Source organism: Pelophylax lessonae, assembly GCF_965119305.1.
Source record: "Pelophylax lessonae genome assembly, chromosome: 3".
Classification (NCBI taxonomy): Eukaryota; Metazoa; Chordata; class Amphibia; order Anura; family Ranidae; genus Pelophylax; species Pelophylax lessonae.
This window is the reverse complement of record NC_138770.1, coordinates 416,569,719-416,596,487: the sequence shown is the minus strand read 5'-3', so window position 1 is coordinate 416,596,487 and position 26,769 is coordinate 416,569,719. Positions and strand designations below refer to the sequence as shown.

Sequence of the window (26,769 nt, the reverse complement as noted above, 5' to 3'; positions counted from 1 at the left end):
CTAGGTAGCAATAACATTCTGCGTCCTAGCTACAGAATTCACTAGGTAGCAATAACATCCTGCGTCCTAGCTACAGAATTCACTAGGTAGCAATAACATCCTGCGTCCTAGCTACAGAATTCACTAGGTAGCAATAACATCCTGCGTCCTAGCTACAGAATTCACTAGGTAGCAATAACATCCTGCGTCCTAGCTACAGAATTAACTAGGTAGCAATAACACCCTGCGTCCTAGCTACAGAATTCATTAGGTAGCAATAACATCCTGCGTCCTAGCTACAGAATTCACTAGGTAGCAATAACATCCTGCGTCCTAGCTACGGAATTCACTAGGTAGCAATAACATCCTATAGATACAGAATACAATTAGTGGGAATAGCCTCCTGCATCCTAGCTACAGAATACACTAAGCGACAATAGCTACAAATCAGAAGAGGCAGCAATAGCCTCTTACGTCCTAGCTACAGATTACAAAGTGGCAATAGCTTTCCTATCACCCAATAGGCTGTGTTACGGCTGTATGCATGTTGATGTTGCATGCAGGGTACAGGGCACTATTTACACATACTGATTGCTGTATTTACATATGGCCTCCCTTGTGCATGTACCCTTACCTATGTTTTTTTTTTTTAATGCATGCTCTTCCTGCCAGCACCATCCTGTTTGTAATTATATTCATATACATAAACCCCAAGGGTCTCATTTTTCAAGTCCTAATTGAGTACTAAGCAGGAATATAACATCATAAATCAGGAATATTTCACTTCAGAATGTCTCTTTACAGAGTAATAACACATATTTTATGAACACAACAAGCCATATGTTTGTATACAGAGCTATCAGATACTGCAATCTGCTCATTTACCTCAGTGTTACACACTGCTCATTTCTCTCCCCTCCAGTCTCTGCTCTCTCCCACCGGCTGCTTCTACTGCGCATGTGCAGTGCATTACAAGACATTTGGGAGGAAGCTGTCATCTTGCTGTGACCGCAGCCCGGGCATTCTGTAAGTAGATCTCTAAGTGTACATTAAGGGAATGCTGGACAGGACTTGGGGGATCGTATGATCAGCCTTCATGGGTGTCAACAGCACTGCTAGTGTTAACTTGACTCTCCAGCTCGATTCTGCCAATTCCGATTGGTTCAAGTGTTAGCCCCGCCTACCCGTCCCCTGCTCTTGACATTCAGTTGTGTTTGGCAATAATAGTATCATTATATCTCTGATGATGCTGAACGATGAAAATAAATACTTGTGTAAGAAGCTGGACAGGCTACATGTAGTGAATTTACATACAAATAGGCAGCATTGATAGGTGAAGCATAAATGTGCCAGAGCATGTAAATGTAGCATGTAATACTAATGTATGTTATAAACTATAGATAAAGACTATCAGCACAACTAAGGTCAATGTGCAATACAGTAAATAAAGAAATCTAACAATTAACTCCAGCAGCTATCACTCAATGTGTTTTCACTACACAAATAAACATCAATAACAAAGGAAATGTGCTGTGCCAGATTATTACATAAATAGTGAATGACCCAATAATTAAATAACTCTGAGTAATGTGCAAATAAGATCAATAAATCACCCCAAAGTGTGTCCATCAAAGGAAGAATGGTATAATAAAGAACACATAATTGCTAATGTGAATAAAAATAATACAAGGATTATCGGCAGTGTTGAATGATAGGGTAAAGCTGTTTGAGAAGGTAATTGGCACCCATGGCTGCGATATTTGGAGGAAGACCCCCGGACCGACTAGGGTTGATTGGCGCCTCTCTGGCTGGTAGGGTCTCTCTGGAGAAGGAATGGGGTGGGGCACGCCCTCCCTCTGGGGATGGCCACCTATTTACGCCAGCTGGACTTTTAGGCACTTATGCACTGATTCTGTGTCCCCCATCTTACCCTTCTTTCCCTCCTCCTCTTTCTTTCTTTCTCTTTCTTTTCCTTTATCTTTTTTTCCCTTCCCCCCTAATGTGTTACTTTGATGGTCCCTCCGTGGAAGATGGTTAATTGCGGCCATTAGGCCGGAGGTGGGGGGTCCCCCCAACCCCCTATTCTTTCTTCTTTCATATGATGGTGCGGGGTCGGGGATGTTTGGGGTGGGAAATGTGTGCACGTTTTGGGTTGTTCCTACTAGGCCCACCCATATCCCCACATTGCAATATTGTGTTTTTGGTGGTAAGGGTTTTTGGTGGTAAGGGAAATTGTGTTTCTGAAGGGTAAACCCCTAAATGAACTCTTCAGTGAAAAAATGAAAGACGTGCCCTCTGGTGGGTGGACCATTAAAAAAGAGATAACACCGTGAAAGTGTACTAATAGATAAGAAGTAAAGGTGACTGTTCAAATTGAACAAAGATGAGGGACAGTGACCTCTGAAGAGTGAACCTCTGTCCACAGTGAATGGAAAAAAGGATGTGAAGAATAAAACTTTTGTGCAAATTGCAAAACTGCTGGTGCTGTAAAGACATCCAATAATAAATTACATAGAAATACTGAGTAAATATCAAAAATGCTATATGCACAAGTGTGGTGATCACATATAAAGAACGTGTAAACGAAGTCCCTGTGCTCTTTATAAAACAAGAGGTGATGATAATAAAAAGTTCAAATAATAAATGTTCATATAAGGTATTATAAGGTGCAAAAAGTGCTTCAAGTGACGTCCCAGTGAGGGAAACCCTTCGTGAGCTTAGGAGATCCACACAAGTGTGTAATGGTCGCTCACCTCCATTAACACTCAAATGAGCGCTTTCAGGTGTAAGGTCAACCTGTAGACCCTTTGAATCCGATCTCCAATTAATCACTCGGTCACACTCCTCCAATTTATTGTATACTGGATACGCTATACGGATGGATGGATAAAGTGAAGTATCTTCCTAATAGCCTCTGGGATGTCCGTATGCTTCCTGGAGTACTGGATGTACTGGATAGATAGGCTAATATACTTTCTTGGTGACCTCCGATAAATATACCTCCTGGAATACTTTTTTCTCAAAAATAAAGGATAAAGGGGACCCTCATGGTGTAGTATGTTCATAAAAAACATTTAATTTAATCACAACGTATTGCACTTACATTTGTGAAGATAAAATTCAGCATAAAAACACACAGCTCCCGCCGTTGCGGTCCATTCCTGCGCTTCCGGTCTCGGCCGTGGACAAATGTAAGTGCAATACGTTGTGATTAAATTAAATGTTTTTTAGCAGCAGAGTCCGGGTGCTCCATTTCTGTTACCAGCTTTTTACTCCCACCTCTATTCCTTAGTGGTAGCGCATAGATTCACCCCTCTCTGACAGTTTATATTGCTGTTCCCTGCACTGGGACCGTTTCCATGCCCTTTCCCATGACTCCCCCCCCCCCTTACTTTTTTTCATTGTTCCTTGTTTCTCTACTTGTATTATTGTACTTTATTATTAAACTTTCTAATAAAAATTATTGAAATAAAAAAATAATACCAGGGATGAATCAGTGCAAAAAGTCCAAGTGTCAAAAAAGTCCAAAAAAAAGAAAAATGAAAGAACAACTCCAGTCTTGTCCACCTTGGTGGTGATCAGATAGAATAAAGTGCTTCTTGTTCCACCACCACCAAGTAATCAAGCCCCGCTCTCACCTTCCTATCTGACCCAAGAATCACCAATGGGTCAGATAAAGTAGTTCCCTTAAGGGATAGTGGATCGATGACCAGATGGAAACCTGGAGCTGAAAGGATTATCCCAGGACCAGCAACAGATCACTCACAATCCACACCGGGCATATATACAGTGGGTACGGAAAGTATTCAGACCCCCTTAAATTTTTCACTCTTTGTTATATTGCAGCCATTTGCTGAAATCATTTAGGTTCATTCTTCTTCCTCATGAATGTACACATAGCACCCGATACTGACAGAAAAACACAGAATTGTTGACATTGTTGCAGATTTATTAAAAAAGAAAAACTGAAATATCACATGGTCCTAAGTATTCAGACCCTTTGCTCAGTATTTAGTAGAAGCCCCCTTTTGATCTAATACAGCCAGGAGTCTTTTTGGGAAAGATGCAACAAGTCTTTTTTTAGGTCTCTCCAGAGATGCTCAATTGGGTTTAAGTCAGGGCTCTGGCTGGGCCATTCAAGAACAGTCACGGAGTTGTTGTGAAGCCACCCCTTCGTTATTTTAGCTGTGTGCTTAGGGTCATTGTCTTGTTGGAAGGTAAACCTTCGGCCCAGTCTGAGGTCCAGAGCACTCTGGAGAAGGTTTTTGTCCAGGATATCCCTGTACTTGGCCGCATTCATCTTTCCCTCGATTGCAACCAGTTGTCCTGTCCCTGCAGCTGAAAAACACCCCCACAGCATGATGCTGCCACCACAATGCTTCACTGTTGGGACTGTATTGGACAGGTGATGAGCAGTGCCTGGTTTTCTCCACACATACCGCTTAGAATTAAAGCCAAAAGGTTCTATTTTGGTCTCATCAGACCAGAGAATCTTATTTCTCACCATCTTGGAGTCCTTCAGGTGTTTTTTAGCAAACTCCATGCGGGCTTTCATGTGTCTTACACTGAGGAGAGGCTTCCGTCGGGCCACTCTGCCATAAAGCCCCGACTGGTGGAGGGTTGCAGTGATGGTTGACTTTCTACAACTTTCTCCCATCTCCTGACTGCATCTCTGGAGCTCAGCCACAGTGATCTTTGGGTTCTTCTTTACCTCTCTCACCAAGGCTCTTCTCCCCCGAAAGCTCAGTTTGGCCGGACGGCCAGCTCTGGGAAGGGTTCTGGTTGTCCCAAATGTCTTCCATTTGAGGATTATGGAGGCCACTGTGCTCTTAGGAACCTTAAGTGCAGCAGAAATCTTTTTGTAACCTTGGCCAGATCTGTGCCTTGCCACAATTCTGTCTCTGAGCTCTTCAGGCAGTTCCTTTGACCTCATGATTCTCATTTGCTCTGACATGCATTGTGATCTGGAAGGTCTTATATAGACAGGTGTGTGGCTTTCCTAATCAAGTCCAATCAGTATAATCAAACACAGCTGGACTCAAATGAAGGTGTAGAACCATCTCAAGGATGATCAGAAGAAATGGAAAGCACCTGAGTTAAATATATGAGTGTCACCGGAAAGGGTCTGAATACTTAGGACCATGTGATATTTCAGTTTTTCTTTTTTAATAAATCTGCAAAAATGTCAACAATTCTGTGTTTTTCTGTCAGTATGGGGTGCTATGTGTACATTCATGAGGAAGAAGAATGAACTTAAATGATTTTAGCAAATGGCTGCAATATAACAAAGAGTGAAAAATTTAAGGGGGTCTGAATACTTTCCGTACCCACTGTATACATAGGGGAGAGTAAAAGACATCTAGTGCTCTCTGATATGATGCAAATACATTTATTGAGAAAAAGTTACATTTACGAACACAGCACTTCAGCAGTGTGAGCTATATCGGCTGTATCCACATTCTCAGCAGAGAGGCGATGTGACTGACAGGCTCCGCCCCCTATACGCGTTACATCAAGCGTTAACTTCATCGGTAGGGGTGCATTTGAGCATATACAAACGGGGAAATCAGGGATATCCTGTAGGGGTGAGCCTCAATGCACGCTGGTCAGCTGCTGTGTGTGCAGTGTTTCGCCGTATCTCCTGTGGGTCTCCTGTGGGAATTGGACTTGACAGATGGGACTTGTAGTTTTGTTTTTCATTTGTTCATGGGTGAGCAAATTGCACAGCTTTGACAGGTGCTGGTGGGAGAAGAATCCCCAGATTCTATACATTTGGGGAGGGGGAATGTGACCTCTTAGGCTGGGTTGCAGGCTCTTCCTCCAGTTCTGGTCTGTACCAAGGTATGGACCTTAAGCTACAAAGCTGGAAGAAGTATTAGTGAACTAAAAGTGCAGTGATGTCACCACACATGTTCTCCATTGAGAGCGACAGTTCCTGTGCCACAGTAACAGATGGGACTTGTAGTTTTTTTTTTCATTTGTTCATGGGTGAGCGAATTGCATGGCTTTGACAGGTGCTGGTGAGAGAAGATTCCCCAGATTCTGTAAATTCAGGGAGGGAGACTGTAACCTCCTAGGCTGGGTTCACACATGCTGCGGCTGCGGTTCATAGCAGGGGGTCCGATGCGTCCCTTTTCACTGATTTAGGTGCGAACCAGGTCTGAATTTCTGCCTGAATTGGATCCAAAGACGCACAGAACCCGTTCCAGATGTGGGCTGCGGACGCCCCGGAGCTGTGTGAACTGGTGTTCTGTCGAATAGTGCAGATTGGCGGATAATCCCACTAACGATCTGCACATGCGCAATACGTAACATCACTCCAGCTGATGTGCCGATCAGCTGGCATGACATCAACACTGCACATGTCCGATCATCGGAGGTATTATCTGACGATCAGCAAAGTGCGAAGGCAGAATCTGATCATCAGATTCTGCCTCGCTCTCTCACAAAAATAGTCAGGAAGTAGGGCAGAGGCATGAGGTGGTGGAGCGCTGCCCCTTTTAATAATCCAGCAGTAGCGATGAGCCGAACACCCCCCGGTTCGGTTCGCACCAGAACACCGCAAACAGAGGAAAAGTTTGTTAGAATAAACTAACTCCATTGAAGTCTATGGGACTCGAACCTCGAAAATCAAACGGCCTCATTTTGAAGGCTTAAATGCAAGTTATTGCCCCAAAAAAGTGTATAGGGGTCCGGGTCCTGACCTGGGGAACACGTAGCAATGAAAAAAAAAGTTTTTAAAAATGATCGTTTTTAAAGGAGTAGTGATTTACTGATTTTAATGAGGCTTAAAGTGAAACTATTAAAATGAAAAATTCCTTCAAATATTGTGCATGGGGGGTCCCCTGCATGTGCCTGACGAGTAGTGCATCTCTATGATGTATGTAGCTTGCTGCAGCAATACTGACATTTCTAAAGCAAAAAATGTAATATACAAATATACATACAAATTTCAAATCAGATGTACTTGTCATACAGGTGCAGAAAAATTGGTCGTAGGTGGTGCCTGAACACTGTAACCCCTCGCAGTTACTCTTGCTGGGCGCAGTAATGGACCCTGCTGCTAAAAAATCCATACAAATTTGAAATCGCATGTACTTGCCATCAGAGATGTATGGTAACTAAGTAGAACTACTTTACTACTGTACTTAAGTACCGAAAGGCGGTATCTGTACTTTCCTAGAGTAGAATTTTTTTCTCCTACTTCCACTTTTACTTCACTACATTTTTTCAATGATTTCAATACTTCTACTCCAATATTTTTTTTGTGCTGCATAGTTACTCGTTACTATCGTATTATAAAAATTACCACTGCCAGAACAGTAGATGGCAGGCTTCATGAAGCTCAAAACATGTGTATTATCAGCGCATACGAAAATAAATGCTACTGTATGTAGAAATAAAAGCTGCACTTAAAATAATAAAAAACAATATGATATTCAAACTTTTGACTTCTTTATTTAATAACTACATAACACAGTACTTGTACTTTTACTTTCAGTACTTGAGTAGAAAATTTTTTAAAAAAACTACTTGCAATACTTAAGTACAAAAAATGTTGAATACTTTAGTACTTCTACTCAAGTCACTTTTTGATCGAGCACTTCCACTTCTACTCAAGTCACTTTTTGATCGAGCACTTGTACTTTTACTCAAGTATGGGTTTCGAGTACTTTATACAACTCTGCTTGCCATACAGGTGCAGATAAATTGGGCCTTGGTTGTTGGTGGTGCCTGAACACCGCAACCCATCGCTGTTACTCTTGCTGGGCGCAGGAATAGGACCTGCTGGTAAGAATTCCATACAAATTTATATTTGCATGTACAGTACTTGTCACTTGTCATAGAGGTGCAGAAAAATTGTGCCTTTTGTGTTGGTGGAGCCTGAACACCGCAACTCCTCGCAGTTACTCTTGCCAGGCGCAGGAATGGGCCCTGCTGGTAAAAATTCCATACTAATTTAAAATTGGCCAAGATCAAGTGTTCTGTGGGTTCACATCAGTGATCTAGTGATCTAGTGGGGGCGCTGTGCTGTCATCTGACCTGGCCACGGTTGGGTGGCGGCTATGCAAACTGGTTGGAGTGATGGGGACCTGGAAGGTTAGTATCGGCAGGAACTGAAACTGAAATTGGGCCTTGGTCGTTGGTGGTGTCTTAACACCGCAACCCCTTGCAGTTACTCTTGCTGGGTGCAGGAATGTGACCTGCTGGTAAGAATTCCATACAGATTTGAAATTGCATGTGCTATACAGGTGCCAAAAATTGTGCCTTTGCTGTTGGTGGTGCCTGAACACCGTAACCAAGCCCTCGCAGTTACTCTTGCTGGGTGCAGGAACGGGACCTGCTGGTAAGAATTCCATACAAATCTGAAATTGCATGGGCTATACAGGTGCCAAAAATTGGGCCTTTGTGGTTGGTGGTGCATAAAAACCGTAACCAAGCACTCAGAGATACTCTTGCTGGGTGCAGGAAAGGGACCTGCTTGTAAGAATTCCATACAAATTTGAAATTGCATGTGCTATACAGGTGCAAAAATTGGGCCTTTAACCCAGTAACCAAGTGGATGCTCAGCTGGAAAGGTCTACAAGTCTGCTCTTGCGCCTAGATAATCATGCACCATATGATCCTTGGGTGCTGCTGAGAACAAAAGAACAGTTTAAAGACATCGGTCAGCCGGCCACCTTCTCCACTGCTCCTCCTTTGGCTGAACGATGCCTCAGAAACATGTCCAGAGAATGTTGACCTCCCAGTGTCTGGAAAGGTGGTACACAATTTTATTTTTCAAGTCCTCCTCAAGATGTTTCATCCTCTGCTCCCTCTGCAAAGGCAGGATGAGCTCTGCAACTTTATCCTTGTAACGTGGATCAAGAAGGGTTGCCAACAAGTATTGATCCCTCTCCTTGATAGCACGAATCCTCTGGTCCTTTCGCAGGCTTTGCAGAATTAGGGAGCCCATGCAACTTAAGTTGGAGGAGGCATGAGCTTCTGAGTCCTCTGGGTCACTAAGGATGCCATTGTCAGCAGGAGCAACCTCTCCCCAACCACGTACAACTCCTGGGGTTTCTGGGGAATCAAAACCATCCCTTGAAGACTGCTTTATGCTATCCTCTACATCCATACTGCCGAAATCCTCATCCTCCTCTTCCTCCTGTGTGTTTTGTGGCCCTGCAGACTAGCGGAATAGTGTCACTGATGCATGCATCGTCCCGGCTCACCATCCTTGTGGCCTCCTCAAATGGTGACAGGACTATGCATGCATCCTTAAACAAAAGCCACTGGTGTGGTGAAAAAAAGCCAAGCTGACCCTGTCCTTGGAAAACAAAGAGTTAAATAATGTGTGACCGGAATACCAGTCTCATGAAATAAGGGGCTCTCAGAAGAAGTCAAGTGGACAAAACGTCAGAGCTGATGTGCGCGGTCGCTATACCTTTCACACTGGTCATCATTCGGGATTCCTATCAGGCTGCAGGAATGCTCTTTGGAATGGTCATCGAGTGTGCATATTTTTAGCTTTATGCCTTCACTCCATAGCCCTCTTGTAAGTAGCCATCTGGAGGGGAGAGGGGCTTGCATTTTGTGTGATTTTAAATAAAGTGTTGCAGAATTACACTATTGTTGCCCCCACTTTGTTCATTTACATGAATTTTTGAACGGAGGAAAAGTTGGAGGGAGGAGCAGCTAGGTACAGCCCAGCAGTGATCTATACACCCGCTGATTGGTGGATCGTATTGAAGGCTCTATATTCACCGTGTTTTGGTGAGTGTTCAATTTAAGGGGGGGAGCACTGGAGTGTGGTTGAACTTTGGCAGAACAGTCAAGACCCTTCACTCCCTTACCCTGGTGGATGGATTGTGCCTGATATACCACTGTATGGACTGTATACACATATATATTTTATGAGTTTTCAGGGACTTTGTGTTATACAATAGATCTGTTTACCTTAGCGCTGCTAGTGTTCAGTTATATTTTACTTGGTTCAATATTCTTAACACCTTTTGTAACTGACCCTGTCCTTGTTCCATACTCACACAGGTACTCATTGATGGCCCTCTGCTGCAGCATTCTTCAAAGGGTAATCTTTACTGCATCTTTTAATCACTTGATCTATTTAATGGACAACTGAGCACTTTATTCACTTACTATAACCTATGTATGGACTGTTCAGCACTTAATTTATTCACATATAATATTTATTGAATATTTCTTGGACTTATTATTCACTTTTATATCGTCATTTTTCGCCATACTTTTTATTTTTGGATTTTGGCAAATATCTTAAGTAGTCGGATCACTGTCACATCTTTTAGCTATTGGTGTTTTTACCATATCACCACTTCTGCACTCATCACTTTATTCACATATTAATGCATTATTTTTCATGAATTTTCATATTCTGTGTGAGACTATTTGATTGATTATATTATTTGTATATTTTTATCACATGTTGGAGATTCACTGCAATTTATAAGTATTTTTATATCTACACTTCTTTTATATTTTTATCACATCATGGACATTGCTTTTACTACATCACCTCATGATTAACTTTTCATATTTTGAACTTTAACTTTTTAAGTTTTTTTATCATTGGGTGGTCCAACGCTTTTAAGGATTAGAGCACAAATTATTGTGGTACGTGGTGACACTACTGAATTAGCTGCTTGATCCTAGGTGTTCCACTACATCTTTATCCATTTCCTTCATTTTCTTACGTCTTATATCTACTTGTTGTAGCGCATAGGTCTATCCCTTATATGTCACTGACACTATGATCGAATAGTTCAGGTGACTCCTTCGTGCATGATGGTGGGGCGACAGAAGGAGTAGCTGTGGAGAAGGAGCCTGTGGAATGGGCCGCTTTGGCAGCTGTGGTGGAAGGCAAACTACTGTGAGCGTGGGTGTCAGAGGATGAGGAGGATGAGGACAGCTTATTGATCCACTCCACCAACTCTTCTACATGTTGTGGCTGAATAGCACAGGCAGCACCGGAAATAAAGGACGGTTGTGCCCCGCCTGCAGAGGATGCACTATGTCGACTGTCACCACCACTTTTCACAATGGACAAAGAGGCTGCTTGCCCTCTTTTCTTGGCCTGTGAGCGCCGGCCTCTCCTTGTCGGCCTATCGGACATGATGTTGATACAGATCAATATAGGGTATACGCAACTGACCAATAGATACCCAATGACCTGATATGATGTAATCAATAGCCCTATAGATGAGCTGTGCTGCTTATAGATGTACGCAAGTAACCGATTAACAATACTCTCACTGATGTGATGTAATCGATAGCCCTATAGATGAAAAATCTCTCTCCCTCCCTGCTAAGAATGAATCACTGGCACTGCACTGTCTGACAAACTGTAAAGAAACTATTCTCTCCCTGCCTCAAACACATTCCCGGCCCTCTCTACACTGCTAGGAATGTCTCACTGCACTGTCTGACAAACTGCAAAGAAACAAATCTCTCCCTGCCTCAAACACGTTCCTGTCCCTCCCTACACTGCTAGGAATGTCTCTCTGCACTGTCTGACAAACTCCAAAAAAAGCGACTCTTGCACTGCCTCAAACGCGTTCCTCTCCCTGTCTCCTCGCCCGCACAATCACACTACATGCTGCGGCTGCGCGAGCAGCCTTTATGTAGTGAGCCATGATTGGCTAAAGGCAGCCTGCCTTTTGTCCAATCATGGCAGAGATCATTTTGATGGCCAAAGCATGAGGTCAGGGTGCATGCTTTGGCAAATCACATAACACGCAGTGCATTATGGGAATCTCGAATTTCCTGCGAAGAAGCACATTTGTTCGTCATTTGACGAATGATTGAACGACCGATGTTCGAGTCGAACTTAGCTTCGACTCAAACTCGAAGCTCCTCCCTATCCAGCAGTAGTGCGGCCCTCTTTCTGCACCTCCTACTATCCACTTTAAAGCCTTCTCCCTGCAGGGCTGTGCTCATCCTCTCTGCCACCCACACCTGGCCAAACTTCCACACCCAGAACAGATTGTGGTGGATGACCTCCCGCAGCAGGCTGATATCATAATGGGCTGCAAAAATGACTGCAGATCGTCGGCTAATGCCTCCAATGATCTGCGTATGTGCAGTAGTGACGGCACTTTTTCAGCTGATCTGCATATCAGCTGGCGTTACGTCAACACTGCGCATGCGCAGATCGTTGGATGCATTACCCAACAATCTGCACTTTTTGACAGAATACCGGCTTCATTGAGATCTGGTCACACTCTTCTGTTATGCGAATTGGATGCGCAGAAACCCACATCCAATTCGCATATATGTGAGCCCAGCCTAAGCCTCTAACGCAGTGGTTCTTAACCTTGTTGGAGGTACTGAACCCCACCAGCTTCTTATGCGCATTCACCGAACCCTTCTTAATTGGAAAAATAAAATATGATTTTATGAGTCTAGTCTCGGGAGGGGCACTGCCAGAAAAAAAGGTGTTTTTTACAGAACTGAATTAAACGTATCATACAAAGTAAAATGTACAGGAGGTCAGTAGTATGTAGGGCAGCCTACAGAGGTCAGTAGGCTGTAGGGCAGCGTACAGAGGTCAGTAGGCTGTAGGGCAGTGTGCAGTAGTGAGTAGTTTGTAGGGCAGTGGTCAGTAGTTTGTAGGGTAGTGTACAGTGCTCAGTAGTTTGTAGGGTAGTGTATAGTGCTCAGTAGTTTGTAGGGCAGTGTAGCGAGGTCAGTAGCATGTAGGGCAGTGTATAGGGGGTCAGTAGTTTTTAGGGCGTTGTAGAAAGGTCAGTAGGATGTAGGGCAGTGTACAGAGGCCAGTAGCATGTAGGGCAGCGTATACGGGTCAGTTGATTGTAGGGAAGGATAGAGTGGACAGTAGGCTGTAGGACGGTGTACAGAGAATAGGGCAGAGGATAGGACTTGACAGGACAGAGGATAGGACAGTGTACATGGATCAGTAAAGCCGCACAACAGGGGGCTGGGAGGGCACACACCAGGGGGCATTCGCAATGCTTATTGAGCTAAATGAAAAGGACATGCATTTCCATTTGTCAGCTAACAGCACCTCTATGCTAAGCTGCAGTAACTCAGCAGACTTAGCATAGAGGTGCTTGCAAACTAATCCACCATGTACAGCTAGCTGAGTCTACCTCCAGGAACATTCACTCGGCTCCCTCTGCTCAGCTGCTCACACTTCCCTCTTCCAGGCGGGCGCGATCTCCGTGGTCAGGTACATCCCCATCCCGCCCACTCAAGCAGAAAGCAGCCTGCAGGAGATAGGCTGGAAACCTGCTGGGGGAGGTACAGAGGGCAGAGCGTCAAGTGTCTATGTGTAATGGCTGTGAGTCGTCCCGACCGCAGCTGTGATTTCCTGGGGGGGGGGGGGGGGTTGGCCTCACAATCAGTAATATTTTCTCGGGGGGAGCAATTGCCCAGTTGCCCTCCCGCCGAACCCCTGAGACTGACTCACCGAACCCCTGGGGTTCGATCGAACCCAGGTTAAGAACCACTGCTCTAACGTCTTTGGGAATTAACAAAATTGAATAGAGTTATCTTCATAGGGCTTGTGCAGAGGGGCAGCATGTCTTCAGGTGCATTAAAAAAGAACTGAACTCCAGAAGCAGTACCCAAAGTGAAGACAGGTAAAAGGCAAAGGTATAGTCACTAATATTTAATAAACAGGCAAAAAAATTGGGGGAGCATACCCATGTATTTCTAAAGCTGCTGCAGCTATGAACCAAAAGACATGTATATTAAAAAAGAATAGCGCGCAAATGCAAAAGAAATAACTACCAAATCTGAAGACAATCCATAAATAAAAATGGGGGTTTGGTCCCACCATATGGCCATATCGTGCTCAAGCCCACTACTGCGTCAAAGTACCCCATTATCAGTGGGTCCTACACTATCCATGAAAAAGAGATGAATCCAGCCTAACCCTTGGAGATAATACTCCTTGCTGGGAAGGATGTGCAAATGCACTACAGGGGACTCCTCCTATATCAACTTGATGGTGGACACTGATTGAGTACAGGTGTGTGTGGGGGGGGTGGGGAGGGTTGCTCAACCTCGATAGTCTGGTCAGACCGAATACATAATAAACAGGCAAAAAATTTGGGGGAGCATACCCATGTATTTCTAAAGCTGCTGCAGCTATGAACCAAAAGACATGTATATTAAAAAAGAATAGCGCGCAAATGCAAAAGAAATAACTACCAAATCTGAAGACAATCCATAAATAAAAATGGGGGTTTGGTCCCACCATATGGCCATATCGTGCTCAAGCCCACTACTGCGTCAAAGTACCCCATTATCAGTGGGTCCTACACTATCCATGAAAAAGAGATGAATCCAGCCTAACCCTTGGAGATAATACTCCTTGCTGGGAAGGATGTGCAAATGCACTACAGGGGACTCCTCCTATATCAACTTGATGGTGGACACTGATTGAGTACAGGTGTGTGTGGGGGGGTGGGGAGGGTTGCTCAACCTCGATAGTCTGGTCAGACCGAATACATAATAAACAGGCAAAAAATTTGGGGGAGCATACCCATGTATTTCTAAAGCTGCTGCAGCTATGAACCAAAAGACATGTGTATTAAAAAAGAATAGCGCGCAAATGCAAAAGAAATAACTACCAAATCTGAAGACAATCCATAAATAAAAATGGGGGTTATATACATGTCTTTTGGTTCATAGCTGCAGCAGCTTTAGAAATACATGGGTATGCTCCCCCAAATTTTTTGCCTGTTTATAGTCACTAATATTGCCTTTGGTGTCCTTGCTTCTGATCTTTTCCCCATTACTGACTTACTGCTTTCAAAATGTGACAGCGGCCATGGTGAGAAGAACCCCTGCCCACTATCACAGAGATACGAGGTGGGAGGGATGGGAAATGAGGTGGGGGGTGCTGAATATATTACATATTACCCCCTAAATACAATGAACTTGCCTCTATAAGCTAGGCACATGAACAAGAACACATTTAAGGGTTTCAAGAGGATCATCTCAATAAAAACAACATGGTTCCCTACAGTACTAAGTTTAAGAAAAGATACGTGATAATTTTATATGCTGTATTTTACCCTAAAATTAAACTTTTTTTTCTTTAGGATCAAAAAAAAGAGAAAAAAGGAAACAAATCAAAACATGTTTTCGCATCAAAGAGGCAATAAAAAAAAGAAACGCTTGGTTGCCAATTATTTTGTTTCTCTTCCTGTTACAAATGAAAAGGTATGTAGCCCTAGCCCGTTAGGGGTTGCAGATGAAATGGATCCCCCACTCCTGCGCAGCCAGGCACACCTCTTCACAAGCACTCAGAGTCAGAGAACAGCGCATGGCTTTGTTTTTTTGTGTGTGTTTTTATTAGATGGTTAATAGCTTTAATAGCTTGGATGGGAATGAGAGGTTATGGGATGCCCACTTGACTTCAGCAACTTCAGGGACAACTTCCTATATACTTCTGTATACAGTCTCTTCTCCTCCTTCCACCAGCACATACACTTGCTTGCTCCAGCTGAATCTCTCTTGAAATGATCTGACAGGCTCTGAGTCAGATTTAGCAACAGCCCATTACAGGCAGGAACTCTCAGCCCCTTTAAGTATAGCTCAGATATAGTGAAACAGCATGTAACATTTCCTCTGTGGCCACTTATCACAGCACCACCTCTTCAGGAGCTGCCAACCCACCTGGCTTCAGCTGCCCCTTTCACCAGCCCTCCTGGCTGCCTCTCCACGCCAGTCTACCTGACTAACTCTTCAGCAGCCCACCCGGCTGACTCTCAGGAGATCTCTCAGGGAAAGCACTGAAGGCTTAAAACAGAGGTCCACCCAAAAGTGGACAATCCACTTTAAGGCCTCCTCCCCAGGTCCTGTTTGTGAAAATGAGCTTTTGGGGAGGAGGGGGGGAGCGGGTACCAGATTTTGACAGGTACCTGCTCCCACTTCCATTCTGGTCGCCTTAGGTGAGTGGAAGCGGAAGTTCTCCTACCCCCCTCCGTCCTGCAGGCTTCTAGGACACAAAGACTTTGGGACCAGTCACAGAGCGCAGCACCGCTCGCGCATGTGCAGTGGGCACCCGGCTGTGAAGCTGCAAGCTGTCACAGCTAGGTGCCCATGGTAAAGATGCTGGCGCTGCCGAGGAAGTGAGTGCACCTCTGGATTGTGGGACAGTCGAGTATGTGTTTATTAAAAGTCAGCAGCTACAGTTTTTGACTTTGAAAAAACACAAAAATGACTGGAACTCCACTTGAAGCACACCCCTGTCTTTAAGGGAGACTGGCTACGTGTGGCAGTTTCCCCCTCTTGCTAGTACCCAACAGTGTTGCTCTACTCTCTCTGTCCTCTCTTGTTTCCGTGCCTCCAGAAAAGCCTCCTCCCTTTGTGTTTTTGGCAGGATCCTTCCAGCACCCTAGCCCCAGCCCGAGGCAGGATGCCCCTCCAGACCTCAAGGGTCACCGACAGCCTCCTTAACACCCCTCTCCAGACCTCAAGGGCCACCGACAGCCTCCTCAACACCGCATCTCCATCTTCCACCAAACTGCCCCTGCTGGCATGACTCATCAATATACCTCTAAATATGCTAAGCGGCCCCCCTAGTCTCCACCCACTATCTTCCAGAACATTCTCCAACACTCTGCTAAAAGGGGAGGCAGCGGAGATGAGTCATCCTGCCCTGACCTCTAATAAACCCTGACCCAATCAAAGTGGAAGTAAAGCTTCCTCTGTAACTTGTACCTATAGGTAAGCCTATGATAAGGCTTACCTGTAGGTACTGTAAATATCACCTAAACTGGCACAGTTTAGGAGATATTTACTTTGCATGCAGCCAGTGACATCATTGACGCATGCTCTCTGAATGAACGGCCGCCCATGCCGTTCCTTCAGAGCCCTGTGCTGTGAACGGCGGCTCCTGCGCACATGCGCTAGAGTGATGTCATGCCAATCAGATGGCCTGAGGATGCAAACCTGGAAGGATGACGTCTGAACATGTCGGCCGTGTCAGCGGTGAGCTTCGTTCTAAGGTAAGTATGCGATGCATACTAGCTCATATTTCCTTTGTTTTTCAAGTTTTTAATTTTTTTTTGTTCCCTGAGGTTTACAACCTCTTTAAGACATGCCAAGTTGCCAACTTAAAATGTGAGTCGGAGTATAGTTAGCCTACACTAACTTCTAGCACACGCTAGAGGGTGCTACAGGTGTATTTTCTACAGTGAATGTATAATAGCACTCCTGTTCAAAGTGGTGTATATGCCACAGTATAAGTCAACAAGATGGATGCAAGCATAGACAATACACCATTGACTATAAACACAAGACAAATTCTACACTCACAGTATACATCTAAAGCTCTTTGTTTCGTAAGTTGTACGTGTTAAGGATCAATGCAGGAATAACCTTGTGCAGTTTGATGATGAAGGTGGCAAGGCAGTTGCTCTTTTTTCCTGTTTCTCATTGCATGGCATAATTGGGTTGATTTAATGTGGTTGACTAAGTAGAGCACATTTGCTTGAATTTTTACTTTGCATGGGAATTTTCACTTAGCTTAGTCATATCTCCCAACTTTCTAAAATGATAAACAGGAACACATTTTAGTGCGTGATATGTAGGCTAAGGATACATCCCTGCCATGGCCATGGTTATGTAGACCACAAAGATCTAATATGCAGAAAAGTATGGGCTGAACCACACAAATGCTGGTTTGACCTCTATTTTGCCCTAATATTGACGTTTCAAAACAACAAATGCAGCAACATAGAGGTTAGATAAAAATTTTACCGCAACATAACACCTTTGGTAGTAAAATTATACATTTTGTATGCATCAGACCAAAAAGAGGACAACTGAGGCTGCATGAAGGTCTCAAAAGGGGTGCAATCCCCCAAAGAAGAGACAATTAGGAGCTATGGCTCAGTGAATGTGGTGAGAATTCTCTATGCACAAAATACCCAATGAATGGTAAAAAGTGAAACATTATAAACCCGTTGAGTCTCGTCTGGTAGGGATTTTAAGTGGAGTCTCCATGCAAAATAAACAGACAAATGTGTGGTCCCCCTAAAAATCCATATCCATCCATTAATCCAAGCATGCAGCCTGGCTGGCCAGGAAAGGGGCAGAAAGAGTATGCCCCCCTCTCCCCGAACTATACCAGACCACTTGCACCATGGGGGTGGGGGGTACCTGGGGGAATCTGTGGGAAAGGGTCTTTTTCTGAAATATAGAAGCCCAGATACTGGTAACCCCCTCCCCCATGTGAATGGGTTAGGGTTACATAGTAACCCAAAAAATGATGTAACCTAGAAAAAAAGATACCTAAATGTTTTACAAGTCCTTTAAAAAAAATCCAAAAAAGTCCCTCATTGTGGTCAAATATAAGCAATGATGTAACCCCCATACATGTAAGTAAATGGGCCAGGTGATGTAAGTGGTTGGTAAGGATGTGGCAGGTGCATGTACTTGCTTCTTCCTTAGCAACCAATGACAGCTGGAAGCTGTCACACTTATCTGTCCTGAACACTTAAAACATTAGGTGTTCAGACAAACATCTTAACAGCCAGTGTTCGAACCGAATTTGAGTTCATCCCTTCTTGCAAATGATTGGATGACAGAAGTCAACACAGTTTCACCTCATTCGATAAGTTAAAGGAACATTCTCTTGCAAAGCAGATAATCCTTTAGTAAACCAACCCCAATGAGTGCTGTCCAAAGTTTGTAGAAAATATATATTACCATGTTCATGATTAGATTTTTTTCCCTAACAATACCAACGATGCAATATATTTAAAGACTACATTTAGTTAGATTATGATGGCAGGGTTGGGAGGTTGCGTTTTTTTTTTAAATAAACGTAGGCTTTAAAGCAGTATTAAAAGAGAAGTACAGCCAAAACTCGTTTGGCTGTACTTCTCCTGTGGATCACAGGAGTGCAGTACATTCTGCACTCCTGTGACCCGTTTTCTGTTTTTCAGCTGAAGTCTGCTGTCGGCTGACATCACAGAGCCAGGCTCGTTAGAAAAATGCAATGCTAGCATGAACTTACATACAGTATGTTACAAGTGAGAGAGATAACTATCACTTTAATTTCATGCTTAGATTCTTAAAAACATCCAGACTTTTCAAGATAGTGTTGTACAGAAGGATGACAGGTTTTCTTCGGTGATGAAAAAGAAGGGCTCATTTCACCTTACGCTCTGCCTGATGCAAATAACCAGAGAAGAAGATGTGAGCGTGTAAGTATAAAGTATTCTGTGATCAAATAAGCTGTTACAGTTATTTCTATTTCTCTTTCCAGAAAAACTAATACCATAAAAAAAAAAAAAAAATAAAGCTTTACTGGAGAAGCAACTTGAGATGTAAAAGCAGATGGGTCCACTTGGTCATTGAATGGCAACAAATGGGGTTCATGTATAAAGTTACCTAAAATAAAATTAGGGATGCACCGATCCGATTTTAGGATCGGATATCGGCGCCGATACTGCCACAATAGCTGGATCGGGGGATCGGTAAAATTAACCGATCCACGGGCCGATCTGGTTTTGCTGAGTTCCGGCTCAGCCGTCCCTTACTTGCACGGAGCCGCCGATCCATGGGCCGATCCAGTTTTGCTGAGTCCCGCCTCTGCCGTCCCTTACTTGGTGTAGTAGTAGTATGGGATGGGAGCCGCTACTTCCTGTATAGGTCCGGCTCACAGGCGGAATGATATCAGATGCACTCCGCCTGTGAATGGAGGAGCCATACACATGAAGCAGCGGCTTTGCTCTGTACTGCAGCCACATGCATATTGTGTATGTGTGTAGTTCCGGATCGGTATCGGCAGATACACAATGCCAGATATCGGTATCGGGACAAGAAAAGTCGGATCGGTGCACCCCTAAATAAAATGTATATGTTGTCAACAGGGAATCATTTCTCTCTCTCCTTTTGAAACCCTCATTGACACCAGAAGGAATAGGTTTGCTATGAGCAACATATACATAGTAACATAATTCAATTTAAAAAATACACAAGTTTATGGAGTTCGGCCAATACAGAAAACCTCCACATACAGAACCCTATACCCACAGTTAACTAAGAGGAAAGCAAAAAAAAAGCCATGGTCCACCATGACCTTGGTCCCACTTGCTCCAACAAGAAAAAAAAACAAGTAAAAGAATCCTTCACAATACCCTACTGTAATTCGATATATTCCCTGAAACAACAATCTCTAGTGGTATTACTTATATATGTTAATATCAATTTATAGATTGTGCATTTAGGAACACATCCAGCTGTTTTTAAAAACAATCTACTTAGCTGTCCAGAACTAGTTCCTGAAGGAGTCTATTCCACATTTTCACAGCTCTTACTGTGAAGAAGCTTTTCCCCCATGTCCTCTGTAATGACCTTAAACTTGATAACTCAACACCAAGTTTACTATATGGACCACATGCATTTACAGTATATATGGTAATCATATCCCCCCTTTATCGCCTCTTCTCAAAAGAGAATCAATTCAGTTCTGCTAATCTATCTCATAGCCGAGCTCCTCCATGCCTCTTATCAGTTTAGTTGCCCTTCTCTGTACTTTTTTTAGTTTTCAGCTAAGATATCCTTTTTGTGAACTGGTGCACAAAACTGAACTACATATTCCAGGTGAATTTGTGCGGGGGCAAAATTATGTCTCTCCCACATTTTTTTTTTAAACATCAAGGGGAAAATCAATAGGTTCACTTAAGGGCCTGTGTGGATGATAAGGCTGCCATCTTTTCTAGGAAAAAATACTTAGCTTTATAATCTTTTGCCTATTAATCACATTACAGTCCAGTCCTATTTTTACTATCCTGGCCAGGAAATACCAGCCAGGTGGAACCCGAGTCAATAGGCTTTTGTTCACATCAGACTTGCCCTTCTTCCCATAAAAGTCTATGGGAATGCAAAAGCAGCTTAAAGCTGGTTAAATACAAGTCAGCTGCTTTCCCAACATGGCCAGGAGGATCCGTGTGCAGCTTCTGTATCAATCTCAGTAAGCCAATTTACAAACACCAGTGTTGTCATGAGAGGAACAATCACCTTTATTCTTTGCTCCCGGTGGTGAAAAGTGTGGCCAGGGCATGAAGGGAAAGTAAGTACACATCTGTTGAGTTGCCCTGACATGCATTTTATCTATTTTTTCTTTCCTAGAGCGATTGATGCACTTTTGGAGAGTAAGGTGAAGATCGAGCACATTCTGCAGGGTAAAGATTTGGTCCTTCAGTTTCTTGGTGTATCTGATTTTAATAATCAAGTTGTCTTTGCAAAGATAGCTGAGGATTCTTCAAAAGCAAAGCTTAAAGAAATTACTGGTAAGAGCTTTCCACAAAAAAAAAAAAAATCTCAGCAAATAGTGATAACTTAGGTTTCGTGTTCAATGTAGCACCTGTTTATATATTTCACTACTTTCATATTTCCATTTTCATTTTGAAAATAGTATTCCATGGGACATCACTAATAGGGCTGCTTCCTCTTTAAGTAATTACTGGGGTTTTTTTTTTTTTAAATCAGAAAGAGGCCAGTAAAAGTGTATAAAGCTCCACTAATTAAAAAATAGTGATTGGGGAACCATTGTAGCCAGCATATACCTGATAAGTAGTTGCTTTCTGTTCATCAGTGAGACAGTCTTTAACCACATCCCACCCAGGCTAATTCTGCCACTTTTCTCCTACATGTAAAAATCATAATTTTTTTGCTAGAAAATCACTCAGAACCCCCAAACGTTTTATATGTTTTTTTTTTTTATGCAGAGAACCTAGGGAATAAAAAAGTAAATAACTAATATTCCTAGGGAATAAAAAAGTAAAAAAAGTGCCAAGTAAATAGATACCTAACATGTCACACTTTAAAATTGCACACACTTGGTACTTAAAAATTTCCATAGGCGACACTTTAAAGATTTTTACTGGTTACCTGTTTAGAGTTACAGAGGAGATCTTGGGCTAGAATTTTTGCTCTTGCTCTAACATTTGTGGTGATACCTCACATGTATGGTTTAAACACCAATTACATATGCATTTCCCTTTACATTCTTTTTCTTTTGATCACTTTTTTCCTATTACAAGGAATGTAAACATCCCTTGTAATAGGAATAGGGCATGACAGGTCCTCTTTACAGAGAGATCTGGGGTCTGTAAGTCCCCAGATCTCTCCTCTATGCTGGAAAACTTGAAATAAAAAAAACGATCTTGGCTTTCCAGCTGAGGCAACGGCAGTGTTTACAACTGCCGAGGCCGGACGTGACATCATAACGTCACACCCAGGCTCCGAAAGTCATAAAGATGACCAGGGACCATCTGGTCCTCAATCAGCTCTTTGGTAGACAGCCGACAACGGCTGATTTAACAGACGACCCGGTAGAAGCACCGGAGGGCAGGGAATTCGGCGTCGCCCCGGAAGTGACGAGCGGGGCCGGTGCCGTCGCATTGATTCCTGGAAGCCATGACGTTCAGCTCCCAGGAATCATCGCAAGACAGGAAGTGACGGCGGAGCCGCGGCACAGAGGGAGGAAGTACAGAATAGGTGAGTATTTTCAATCTACAATTACAAGGTGAGTGAAAAAAAAAAAAAATGCCTAACTATCCAATTCCTTTTCAGGTGAAGGAGACCAAGCGGATGGGCACAAAAAAAAAAGGTAGATTTTGTGCCCGGAACTCCACTTTAATGATAGTAGTGGCCTTAGCTTTGTATACATTTTATACTATACTATATCCCTGATGGCCATGCTTGCTCAATTGCATCTTATAGAGATGAATGGCGTCATCCCCTGTACAGGCGTCAGCACAAGTGTGAATGAAGCATAGTAATAAAATTGATCACCAAAGACTCCCACACACAGGATGTTTAAAAAAATGCCAGCGCTGCTGTCAGGAAAAAGCAGCGTTAAAAATGCACTTTTTGTTTTTGAATAACGTTTTTGAGCGTTTATGCACGTTTTCCCACATTTTTTTTTTTTATTATTTTTATTAAAATTTTAGACATTAAAGTTACGAACATAGAGACAGATTCAAAATTCAGCCCTAAAAAGCATCAGCACCAGTAAACAATGCAGCTCCCAGACCAATAATAGTGACAGTTTTCTTGTAAAAAGGTATATGAAAAGAAATAAAGTAAGATTTACAGAGGCAATACCAAATCACCCCAGAAATACCAACAGTAACTGAGTCAGGTGCCCATTAAGGTCTACAAATATTCAGCATTAGTGATGAGCCGAACACTCCTCTGATCTTAAACAGCGGAAACGTTCTAGCGAACATGCGAACTCCATTTAAGTCTATGATACACGAGCATGAAAAATCAAAAGTCCTAATTTTAAAGGCTTAAATGCAAGTTATTGGCCCAAAAAAGTGTAAGGGGACCTGGGTACTGCCCTGAGGGACATGAATCAATGCAAAAACTATCGTTTTTACAGGAGCAAGGATTTTAATAATGTTTAAAGTGAAACAAGAAAAATGAAAAATTCCTTTAAATATCGTGCCTGGGGGGCCCCTTAATGTGCCTGTAAAGTGGCGCATTGTGCGATGTATGTAGCCTGCTGCAGCAATACTGACATATCTAAAGAAAAAATTTAATTTAAACTTGCTCGCGGCTGTAATGTAGTGTCGGCTCCTGGCAATACAGATAAAAAAATTGAAAAAAAAAACGGTCTCCATACCATACCTCCAAAAAAAGCCCCCCCCCTCCATACCAGGCCCGGGGTCCCCCCTCCATACCAGGCCTCTCGGGTCTGGTATGGATTTTAAGGGGAACCCCACGCCAAAATAAAAATATAAAAATGGTGTGGGGTTCCCCTTAAAATCTATACCAGACCCTTATCCGAGCACACAGCCTGGCTGGCCAGGATGGGTGTGGGGGCGAGCGAGAGTCCCCCCCCTCCTAAACCATACCAGGCCACATGCCCTCAACATGGGGGGTGGGTGCTTTGAGGCAGGGGAGGCTCTGACCCCCCCACCCCAAAGCACCTTGCCCCCATGTTGATGGGGGCAGGGGTCTCTTTCCCACAACCCTGGGCTGTGGTTGTGGGCGTCTGCGGGGGGAGGCTTATCGGAATCTGAAAGCCCCCTTTAACAAGGGGGCCCACAAATCCCGCCCCCCCCCCTATGTGAATGGATATCGGTACATTGCACCCCTTTCCATTCACCAAAAAAGTGTACAAAAAAATAAAGACAAAAGGCAGTTTTGGACAAGTCCTTTATTAAAAAATAGTTTCCCCTGATGATCAGTCTCCCGCCCGCCCCAAAAATACAAAAAAGAAAAAAAGAAGCTCCTGCTTCTCCGGACGCTTCCCGCGCTATGAGCTGTTTTGAGTTTGACAGCTCTTTTATAGAGATTTGACATCACAAACCGCCCCACAATGCACTGCTCAGGTGCAGTGAATAAATATCATGACGTCAGTACAAAGTATTATTTTACGTGCATAGTACAGAAGCAGCATAAGTAGCGTAGGGATCACCTTTATGGCTGCTAATGGGTCTACCAGGCCCAACAGACAGACTGCTATGGAAGGTCTTATGGTAATTGTTGTGACTGACTTAACACAGTCCATAACCTCCCCCCAAAACTGCTGGATAGGTGTGTAATGCCGAAAAATTTGCAGAAAATCTGCCCCAGGGGCAGCACACCTCCAACAGTTTGCAGGGATGCGCTGAAAAAAATCCTTTCAAGTTTAGCTGCAGTGTAATATATTCTATGGAGAAATTTGAACTGTATCAAGTGATCCTGTGTGGACACCAGCCTTGTAAAGGTAGAGTTCCATACATCATCCCAACCATCACTATAAAGCTGCGGGAAGTCCGACAACCATGCAGTGTGACAGGAGGCCAGAACCTTGGTAGTATCTATGAATAACTGTTTATAAATACCAGACAGGGCTTTAGGGGGGTCTTTGTCTCTGAGCAAGGATTCCAGATCACCAACATGCACATCTAGATTGGAAGACCCAAACTGGGCAGAAAAGGCATGCCTAAACTGGAGGAAGCGAGATAGGTGCAAGTTAGGGAGCTGGTATTTGCGTTTAAGCTCCTCAAACATAAACAGTAACCCATTTCCAACCACTGAGCCCACTGTCTTTATCCCATATCGTCCAAGTGATTGCTTCAGGATAGGAGTTTTCCCACGTTTTTGAGCGTTAGTGTTATTAAGCGTTTTTACAGTAAAAGTACCCTCTAAAATGAAAAAAAAACGCCAAACGCGGCTAAAAGCTTGTTACAGCGTTTAGCCATGTTTAGCACCTTTTTTTGGTGTTTTGCATTTTTACAGCCAAACAGCCTCTTCTCCTAGACACACTGGCAGTTGTTTTTTTTTTGTTTTTTGTTTTTTTTTTACTGCCCCTAAACACTTATGCCTCCAAACTCATCTAAAAATGATGTGTGCATGGACACATAGTCTATCATGGAGGAGATTTCAAAGGAAGTAAAAAAAAAAAAAGCCAGACGCCCCAAAAAGTAGCTGCAAGAACGTCCTGTGTGCATGAGCCCTAAAGAGCGGAAACACAGCAGCTGAAGGAAGATAGATGTTTTATCGATACTGCTGTCTCAGAAGCCAACAATGAGTTCTACACATCATTTTGTATATGCAAAGACACATGGGTGTGTGCACATGACTAAACAGCATAAGAACATCTAGTGCCCAAAGAACAGCTGCAATAATTTAAAAGGCAATATGAGATACATTGTTCTGAGGCCATCTAGTGTTCATATTATGTAGTTGCAGAAATTGAATGTTGGAGTACAAACAAAAGGTAAAGTTATATACATTGTATGCTTTATAATATAAAAAGAGAAGGGCACTTTCTGTTTGCTTTCATCGGTACTAAAGGATTCTTGGATAAATGTAGTGCTACACAATTCCGATGCATGCCCTACCTCTCCCTCAACTCTATTGCTTACTATGGCCCTCCCTCTCTTACTGCTCTGCTTTACAGTGTTGCCTTCCTATGTGATCCTTTTTCTGTTCCTCCGCTCTCATCTTTAGTTTTACATTTGCCTTCATTGTGTAATCCTCTTCTGTTTGTACACTCCAACCCTAGTTCCTCTGCTTCCCCAGTCAATCACTATTTTTTTTTCTGGGTGCTTCATTGTACTCCTGCTCTGATCCTAATGTCCATTACCTCCTTATTCTTGAAATTTTCATAGTAAGATCCATATACATCCATCATTATGTAAATAACTAATCAGATTAGTGGAATATTTAATAATATTTTATGTCAAAATGTATGTAGTACAGGGCATAACATGGAAAGGACAGGACTGCACTGATGCGAACAAGAAGATTGTGCCAAGTAGGAACAAAGGCAAGTCCCCTAACAAAAATAGGCTGCCTACTAGTCCAAATATCCCAATTAATCTGAACTATAATTACATTTATATCTATATCCAAAAAGTAACATTTATCATGCCAAACCCCTCTTACAAATAAATAAAAGTGTATCCTTTAGGTTGTCTAAAGCTCTTTGCTTCATAGAATGAATTCCTGGTGATCCTGCCAATCCAAGGGTCTTCCTCTACAGCAGTGGTTCTCAACTCCGGTCCTCGGACCCACTAACAGGCCAGATTTTAAGTATCACCTTGGGGAGATGCAGACTAGAATACTGCAATCACTGATCAGCAAAATATATCACATGTAATGTATTTCAGTTATCTTGCAAACCTGGCCTGCTAGTGGGTCCCGAGGATCGGAGTTGAGAACCACTGCCCTACAGGGTGACAAAGCTGTTTAGCACAGTGAAAAATTAATTGCAGCATTGTAAAACTGAGAGGCACTATACCTGTTTGGACTACAGGGCTGCTCTACTACGCATACTGAAGG

At 43.2% G+C, this 26,769-nt stretch overlaps 1 protein-coding gene across 1 annotated transcript in view; it reads left to right on the top strand.

The window, feature by feature from the left end:
• The first annotated feature begins 980 nt into the window (after window positions 1–980).
• LOC309551356 (A-kinase anchor protein 7-like) overlaps window positions 981–26,769 on the top strand; it is a 45,550-nt gene continuing 19,761 nt past the window's right edge. Inside the window, exons 1-4 of the mRNA XM_082251910.1 lie at window positions 981–1,005; window positions 15,069–15,189; window positions 19,048–19,184; window positions 21,115–21,275. Coding sequence (XP_082108036.1) covers window positions 15,106–15,189; window positions 19,048–19,184; window positions 21,115–21,275 — 382 coding nt within the window. The 5' untranslated portion in view covers window positions 981–1,005; window positions 15,069–15,105. The remainder of the gene's footprint in view (window positions 1,006–15,068; window positions 15,190–19,047; window positions 19,185–21,114; window positions 21,276–26,769) is intronic.